Raw genomic sequence first — 8,620 nt, forward strand, 5'->3', positions numbered from 1 at the left:
AGTTGGCAGGAGCAGATGTTTGTGTGTGTGTGTGTTGCTCGGCTTCGCAAACAAAGATTTGGGAAGGGCTGTCCCCAGGTGGGTGTGCCCTTTCAGCCTGCGCAGTGGATTTTAGGTGAGGCTCAGCGTGCACAGAACTGGCCCCACCGTTTAAGTCCTGAGGTCCATCTGCCACGGCCAAGCGAGCTTGGACAGTGACAGTGAAGTCCTCAGGACTAGAACCTACAGCACCCGGCATTTCCCAGGAGGTCTCCCATCCGAGTACTAATCCGGGGCTGACCCTGCTTAACTTCCGAGATCTGACGGGATCAGATGTCAGGGAGGCATGGCAGGAGCAGATACCAAACTGCCAAACCTACTTACAGCTCTAGTAGCAACCACCCACAGGTGAGCTGTTTAGACAGTTCATACTGGGGTATGTTTAAATACAAACTAAATCAGAAAGATGTAGTGAAATAGAGAAGGGCACACCAGCAACATAGGAGAAACCTGACCCAGGGAGCTTCCACTAGGCTTTTCCCATAATTGCTGGGTATTTGCAATTGGCTTGCCCTGTGTGCAGTGGCACCACCTCCTTTGAATCTCAGGCTGCTGAGTCCAGCTCCGAGGAGGGAGGGCTTGAGCTGAGTGGGAGGAGATTCCCATCCTCCTGCCAGCAGCCTAGCTGACGAGGTTAAAAGACCTCCTACTCTCCTGGATGCACCTGGTCTCCAAAGGCAGCGGCAGCCCTGGTTACAAATGCAAGGGTACCCTGCTAGAAATGAACAATTAGGTCAACAAAAGTAAATAGACTAAACATTTTTGCTGAAATATGGGAGCAGGATCTGATAGATGTGAAAACATTAAAAGCTGGCAGAGTGTCAGAAGACAGAATGCCCTTGTGCACTGGCCAGCAGTAATGAAAAATAGGGGGACTTAGCTGTTCCTGGAGCAGCCCAGCAAGAAGGGGGACATATGCCATCAAGCCCTCTGTTCTCATCCCAAATCCATATTAGAATGCTGTCCTGTCCCGGTTTCTTCCATTTTCTTGGGATTTTATGTGAGACTGTGGTTTCCTGTCAGCGCCTCTGAGTAGGATACACATCTCTCTGAATGGTCAGAGATCACTACCACCTTAGCAGCTCCAGCTGGTTCACTGGAAAGCTTCTTCTGAACAGGCAGGCAACTGAAAGACCTCAAATTGGACAGTTTTGTGGAAGAAATAGGCACTGGCAGCAGTTTGCAGAGGAGCACTGTGGGCTGGCTGTTCCACCTGTCCTGCTGTGTTCTACTCTTGAGGAGCGATGAAGAGAAAGCAGCCCGAGCTGTTCTCTGGGGGAGTCACAAACATCTTCTGTAGTGTTATTTTCACTAGTGAGTGACCAGCTTATAATGCAAGCTTTTCCAATAATGGTCTTTTGAGTAATGATTAAATAAAGCCTTTATGTACAAAACCTGCTGTGGGCAAATAGTTGAGACAACCCAAGCAGAGCTGTCCCCAGCAGGGGAGCAGCACCGCACATGTGCCCTTGGGAAGGGGCACATCTCTATGTGCTGTGTAGGATTTGTGATTCTTGGTCTCCTGGTACTGGTCTTTATTTCCTGCTATGTTTTGGGAGGAAGGCAGAGCGAACATATGTGCTGTCATCTCATCAGTGCTTGTGTCCAATGTACAGGTGCCTGTTACTTTGGATATTGAACTCTCTGGGCTAGGACATCCATTCCTGTCCTCTGTCCTGTATAATCACATCTTTAACTCCTCTGTTTCTACAAACCCTAGAGAGTAGTTTCCCATCACACTTTTATTCCCTCAGCCAAGAGGAAATAACTGCCAAGGCAAAACTTCAGTATTTGTCTCTGAGGAAAAAAACAAGGTCTTTGGGAAAATACTGTAAGTAAAATGAGCCAGTTTGTTATTCACCCTTCATCTCCTACCCCCCATTCTATGCTTTTCTATTCTATGTAAGTGTCAAGATGTGAAATAGACTGAAAACTTCCTGCCAGACCTTTAAAACAGCTCAAACTTGACCTGTCCTGGAAGAGAGCAGAGCTGGTACACACAGCTGGTGTATAAACAGCACCGAATTTGCATGAGCTGGGCTGCTGCTAAAGAAACATTCTGACAGCTGAACATACTGATTTTGCCTTTCCCACAGATGTACTTCCCTTGGAGTAGCGCCCGGGGGAGTGCAACTGCATGGAAAAACAGCACGTCAGAGCAGAAATAATGTCATGCAGCCCAATGACTGCAGAAGATCGCGGCTCGGAGCTCGCCTGAGGATATAAAGCTGGCAGAAGGAGCAAAAGTAGCAGCGAGCTGAGCAGGAGAGAAGCAGGTTGCGGGAGACAGGAGCATCCACAGGCTCCAGCTGCTCGTGTGCGGGGTTTGCAGCCCCCGAGCTGCGCCCGGGCGGAGCGAGAGGAAAGGGGCTGTCCCAGCTCACGGCGTGAGCTTTGCTCCCTCGCAAATGAGCTGTTTCCGAATCGGAGGAGCAGAGCGGCGTTTCAGACATGTTGTCCTGTTTTATCTGGCTCGCCCTCCCCGACTTGGTTAACGCCTTTGTGACCCCAGGAAAGTTGCCCCTCAATGGGAGCCTGGAGAAGACATTAGTAACCCCGAACATCTCGGGATTCTTTTCCTGGGATAATGACAGCCTGGCCGACTGGCAGAGCTTTGTGGACAGGAGCCGGCATGGAGCGGAGTCACAGAGCATCACGGTGAAAGTGCTGCTCATCGTGGCTTACTCGTTCATCATCGTCTTCTCCCTCTTCGGCAACGTCCTGGTCTGTCACGTTGTCATCAAGACGAAGCGTATGCACTCTGCCACCAGCTTGTTCATTGTGAACCTGGCTGTAGCCGATATCATGATCACCCTCCTCAACACGCCTTTTACTTTGGTAAGACTGGGACAGAGACGCCATAAAGGCACTTCGGTAGCCTTTTCTTCTTTATGCTGAAGTGAGACAGTTGAGTGGATGTTCTGCAAATACCTGTCCACTCCAACTTACAGTCACTGGACTTGCCTTTGGAAAACTCTACATGTTTTTGTTTTTTTCTCTAATTCCTGTTACATAGTTGAAGATCTGAAATTATCCATTTGTTAAAAGTGGCCCTGAGAGCATTTGAACAATAACCTTGCAGCGCTTAGTACTTTGTAGTAGCTTGTCATTTTTGTTTTCTTTTCTTCTCCAAGGTGATACTATGAACTTCTTGAACCAAAGATAAATGCTCACCATCATTTTACAAGCTATGTTGAAAATTTGTAGTTTGCATTGAAGTGAGATAAGATGTACAGGTCAGCCCTACCCTGTAAGGAGGGCTTAAGAGGGCTTAAAATGTATTGACTCATTAGTTAGGCTGCAGAAGGACACACTGAACAAAACAGAACAAACATCTTTGGTACCATGCTGCTGTATTGTCCTGGAGGATATTGCCAGACCACCAAGCAGCATTAACTCACTTATTCAGGGTTCAGAAGCCAGAAAATTATACAATTATACGAATAACCTGCTATCTTAAAAGTATCTTTTACATAGCACAAGAGCAATTGTGGGGGTGCACAAAACTAATGGTCTTCTGGTTTCAGGCTCGTTTTGTGAATAGTACCTGGATATTTGGGAAGGGGATGTGCCATGTAAGTAGATTTGCACAGTACTGCTCCCTCCACGTCTCTGCCTTGACCCTCACAGCCATTGCTGTGGACAGGCACCAGGTGAGAGCTCTCTGATACAGAGATGAAAATATTGGGAGGGCATAAGTAAACCGAGAAAGAATGATCCCATATCCTTTCCTTCTCAGCTCCCAGAGTAACGTGAGATGCATGAGGATCTGACAGGGTAGGGGGGCAGTTCTTGTTATCAGATGGAAAGAATAGTTCCAAGCCTGCAGCAAGGTGGGAGGTATCCATTGCCTTTCATTGCTTGCAGCTGTGTAAAGGGAGCTTTGACATGGTAGATAATTCAGTAGCTATCAAACAAGGAGAAAGTCCAAGATCCTGATAGGAATTCACATGGACAGCTCTCCTCTGGGGTGGTTTGTCCAGCACCATGATTGTAGGGACATCCCAGTTAGCTTTCTCACCTGCTGGGATATCTCACTACTTGTTGTTCTGAATACTGCAGAGCTGACTGTAGCACCCTGATGTTTGTCACAAACAGAGCTGTGGCTTGCTGCTGATAATGGGCTCAAAACTAGGGACAGTTGGGCATTATCAGTTTGGAGCCACTCAACAACCACACAAAACAGTTGCCAGTTGGCATTTTCTGCTAGAAAGGTTGTTTCAGACGCATTCACAGGGAGGTCTGGTTAAATTACAAGTCTGTGGTTCTGTGGGTCACTGATACTAAAGAGTCTGAGATTTGTTTTTCTCCTTTTCTTTCTTTCTTTTTTTTTTTTTTTTGCTATAAAATAAATTGAACCTGGAAACCAACATATGTCAAGACCTCCTGGTACTCAGTTTTTCCCATCTAGATGCAAATACTGAAATTTGAGGGTCAGACTGGGATCTTACTTGACCCAGATACATGGAGAAAAATTCAGGTTTTCATACAGTCAGTGGGAGTGGAGTTGAGAGTGTACTGCTTACATGCTACGCTTCAATATTAAGTAACAGATTTAAGGCTGGAAGATTTTATGAAAAAAATGATGTAATTCTTTCCTGAAGTGTCATAAATCTGAATTTTGGTTTATTTTGCACAGGTTATAATGCACCCTCTGAAACCTCGCATATCTACTGGAAAAGGTGTTATTTACATCTCTGTAATCTGGATCATGGCAACTTGTTTTTCCCTACCACATGCTATCTACCAAAAGCTCTTTACCTTTGAATACAGGTAAGGATGTTCTTTGTGTCTTTCCGCGGTCAAACTCTCAGCAGTCATGCCTTGGGATCTTCTACGGAAAGCCTTGAGCGTATGTCAAGGTCGGTCAAATATGAATCTAGTCTAAAATTTTCATTAGATTCCTTTTGCAATGTCTGATACCCTGTCCTTTCTGTTTTTAGTTATTTTATCTTTATTCTGTCACATTAATCACATGAAATAGGCTAAGAAGTTAAAGGATCTGCCCTGAACCTGTTACCTCTCTATGATGCCATTTTGCACTATATATCAAACTGATCTCTTTAGGCAGACCAGAAATAGAAAAAAAAACCAAAAAAACAAGCAAAAAAAAAAAACAAACAAAAAAACCAAAACAAAAACACCCACAAAAAACCTCAAACAATTTAGTCCACTCTTTAGCTCTGTGAAAGCAGAAAAATCTGCCTCAGCTGCTTGTTCTATAAAATGCTGTCAAGAACCTTAATATTTGGCAAGTGCTTCCATGAGGAAAAGGTCCTTAACATGTGCAGATTGTGTTCCTTTTTGACAAAGGACAGAAAATAAAAATCTGCTTATGTGCAGCTGGAAATTTTGTAATTGATGAAATTCATAAAATTATCATAAGGTCATGAATGCCCGTGAGAAATTACCACCACATTGCTCATTGACTGCTCCATAGCTCAGATCCACAAACAGCAGTGCTCTGCTTAGCTGTGACAGATTATCACAGATAAACAGATAAACAGAGAGTTTGCTGTCAGGCTTTCTGGCAGGAGCCCTCTCCCACCTGCGTCCTTGTTTCTGGTGTGCTCGTCCCACCACGCCCAGCCAGACACGCTCTCAGCCCCTGTCCCATATCTCCACTTGCAGTGAGGAGGTTACCCGGTGCCTGTGTCTGCCAGATTTTCCTGAGCCTGCTGACCTCTTCTGGAAGTACCTGGACTTAACAACCTTCATTTTGCTCTATGTCCTGCCCCTTTTGATCATCTCTGCTGCCTACATGACAGTGGCAAAGAAACTCTGGCTGCGCAATGTCATCGGGGATGTCACCACTGAACAGTACTTCGTCCTTCGCAAAAAGAATAAGAAAACCATAAAGATGCTGATGCTTGTTGTCATCCTCTTTGCAGTTTGCTGGTTCCCCTTGAATTGCTACGTTGTCCTCCTCTCCAGCCAGATCATCCACACCAACAATGCCCTGTACTTTGTCTTCCACTGGTTTGCAATGAGCAGCACCTGCTACAACCCCTTCATCTACTGCTGGCTCAATGACAGCTTCCGCTCAGAACTGAAGGCTTTGCTCAACATGTGCAGAAAAACCCCCAGGCCCACGGAACAGAGGCTTGTCTCCACAGTCCCGTCCTACCGACCATCTTGGCCAGAAAATGGCAGCTTCAAGAGATTGCAGGCCTCCCATATCCTTCCATCATCCTCCAACATCCAGTCAGGAAAGACAGACATCTCTGCAGTTGAGCCGATAGTAGCTGTGAGCTAAACAGTGGCCCTGGGAAATCGGTAAGGACTGAACATAGATTTTGCAAGAGCTAAAATGGTGGGAAGGTGTGGAGCCCTGTCCTGCTTAGGGACTGTGCAACCACATGCGATGAAACCAAGAAGGAGGTTCAGGTTCTGCAGGAGGCAGGATGAAAGAGCTGGATGTTCGATACAGGCTGAGGACAGTGGTGTCATCATAAAGTGGAGAAAGCAAACTCTTCCCTAAAAGGAACTCTCTTTGTCTTTGCCAAAGTGACTTTGGACTGGCTTGCAGTATCAGATTCTCTGCATGTATGTTGCTGTTATCTGCATGGCTAAGCCTTTTTACCACTAGAGTTCTGTGTATGTTTTGCTGGTACTTAAACACTAAAGCAACAATCTAATCACATTGGGCCCCCCATTTTCTGAGTCTCTTCATAGCAACATGGAAATGGTCGAGGTGTAGATCTTTAGGTTGCTGGCTTAGATCAGTTGCAACTGGGTAGGAAAGCATCCTTTCTGAACTGGGGTCTGAAAAGTCAAGATCCGTTCAGGATGAGTGAACAGACGTATTTCACAAGGGGTTTTTTGGGGTTTTTTTTGTGAAAATGCCCATAGAGAAGTGGAGGATATGATGGACATTGATAAATAGAGGGGTGTCTTACCTCACAGGCCCTTTCTCTAAGGTAGATTTGAAGAAAAATGGATGTTTATTCCTTGCATAAGTAGATGGCTTTTCTTCAAATAGACAACTAAACCTACAACAGCTATTTTGGAGGATGTTGGACATACTATCCACATTTTGAGAAGGGATAATTAAATGCTACTGTGAGTTCAGATTAGGACCTTTTCATCAGAGCATCTCTGCATTATTGTCAAGGGGCAGCTAAAGGATCCCACAGTTTGACTTTTTAGTTTGCCTTTGAATGTTGCTCTCTTATCCTGCAAGAGACCAGTATACTTGTCAGTTCAGACGTTTGGGTCATTTCATCCAAACTAAGATGTTAGCTCTCTGGAATCAGTTCATCAATGAACAGCTTTGAGAGAAGGGATGATATCTTTGATAGCAAGTAATGAAAGTGAAACATTTCTCTGTGAGTTATCCTCTGGTGATTGCACAATTTTTATGCATTTAAAAATAACTGAGATTTGTCCTTTCTGGAGTGGCTAATAAAATTCACAACTGCAACTGTCTGAAGCAATTTGCAGAACTTAATGTTCTCTGCAGAAGAAAATATGAGTTTGAATAACAAAAAAAAAATGGTGTTCCAAAAATGGTATCTTATATTGCACAGAAAAGCAATTACTCCCTGTGCTGTGGAAATGAGCTTGAACATCACACCAGGGTGCCCCATTCAACTTACAGCAGTCCACAATGAAGTGGTAAAAATCTACTTTTATAAATGGGGGGGGAGGAAAGAAACTGTTTTTTCCCAAATGTCCTGTAATAAACTTACATTTCTGAAATAATTTTAAGCCTTGTGGAGGATTTTCACACCTGAGTATTTAAAGAAACTGAAATACCTACCACTCCTGCCAGCTAACCTGTTCTTTCACTGTGAATCCAGTGCTATTTTACTGCCCTTTATCAAGGCCCCTGAAGTCAGAGTCAGTACCACTGATTTGCAGAATCAAACCTTTCCTCCTGCCTTCTTTGAACCCTTACACCAAGTCCCATTCCCTCAACATTTGCAACACATCAGCCCTGAATGAGTCAGGCAGTTGGATCATTGTAAGTCAGTCCCTTCCAACTGAACTATCTATTCTATTCTATTCTATTCTATTCTATTCTATTCTATTCTATTCTATTCGATATCCCAAGTGTACAGAGCCTGTGAACAATGCTTCCCATTCCAATGACAGCAGATCCCAGCTCTTTACTAGCAAATAAATCTTTGGGAATGCTGAGTAACTCAGTAAGAAGTACTTACTGAAGTCGAAGGTGAAGGAAACATCTTAAGATTTATCACTTTTGAATGCAGTTATCATTCTTCAAACTGCTATACATGTAGAACCTTGCTGTAACTTCAGCAGACAAAATCCTCAAATGCCCACTAAAACAGTCCAGGTAGGACTGAGTGAGGCTTCTGCAGTTGCAGCTCTGGATACTGCACACCTGCACCCAGCGACAAACCTGCTCTGTTCAATCCTGAATCTGGGCACAGGGGGGGAGCATGAAGTGTTGAAGGTATTTAATTAATTAAAAAGAAAAGGAGGGATGGACCAGGTAAATAGAAAAGAAGAGGTAGATTGGACAGTGAGCCTTAACAGCCTGTCTGGGAATGAACTGGTGGCTGGTGGCCAGCAGAGGTACTAGTTTTGGAGAGGATGGGGCAGAAGTGTGCAA

The 8,620-nt window shown here is 44.6% G+C and overlaps 1 protein-coding gene across 1 annotated transcript; it reads left to right on the plus strand.

The window, feature by feature from the left end:
• The first annotated feature begins 2,311 nt into the window (after nt 1-2,311).
• On the plus strand, nt 2,312-7,101 carry GPR83 (G protein-coupled receptor 83). The gene is made up of 4 exons (XM_071571533.1): nt 2,312-2,877; nt 3,567-3,692; nt 4,679-4,812; nt 5,671-7,101. The coding sequence occupies exons 1-4, from the start codon at nt 2,491-2,493 to the stop codon at nt 6,293-6,295; spliced, it is 1,272 nt and encodes a 423-aa protein (XP_071427634.1). The 5' UTR covers nt 2,312-2,490; the 3' UTR covers nt 6,296-7,101.
• The last annotated feature ends 1,519 nt before the right edge of the window (nt 7,102-8,620 follow it).

The sequence above is a fragment of the Pithys albifrons genome, chromosome 1 (assembly GCF_047495875.1).
Source record: "Pithys albifrons albifrons isolate INPA30051 chromosome 1, PitAlb_v1, whole genome shotgun sequence".
Taxonomy (NCBI): Eukaryota; Metazoa; Chordata; class Aves; order Passeriformes; family Thamnophilidae; genus Pithys; species Pithys albifrons.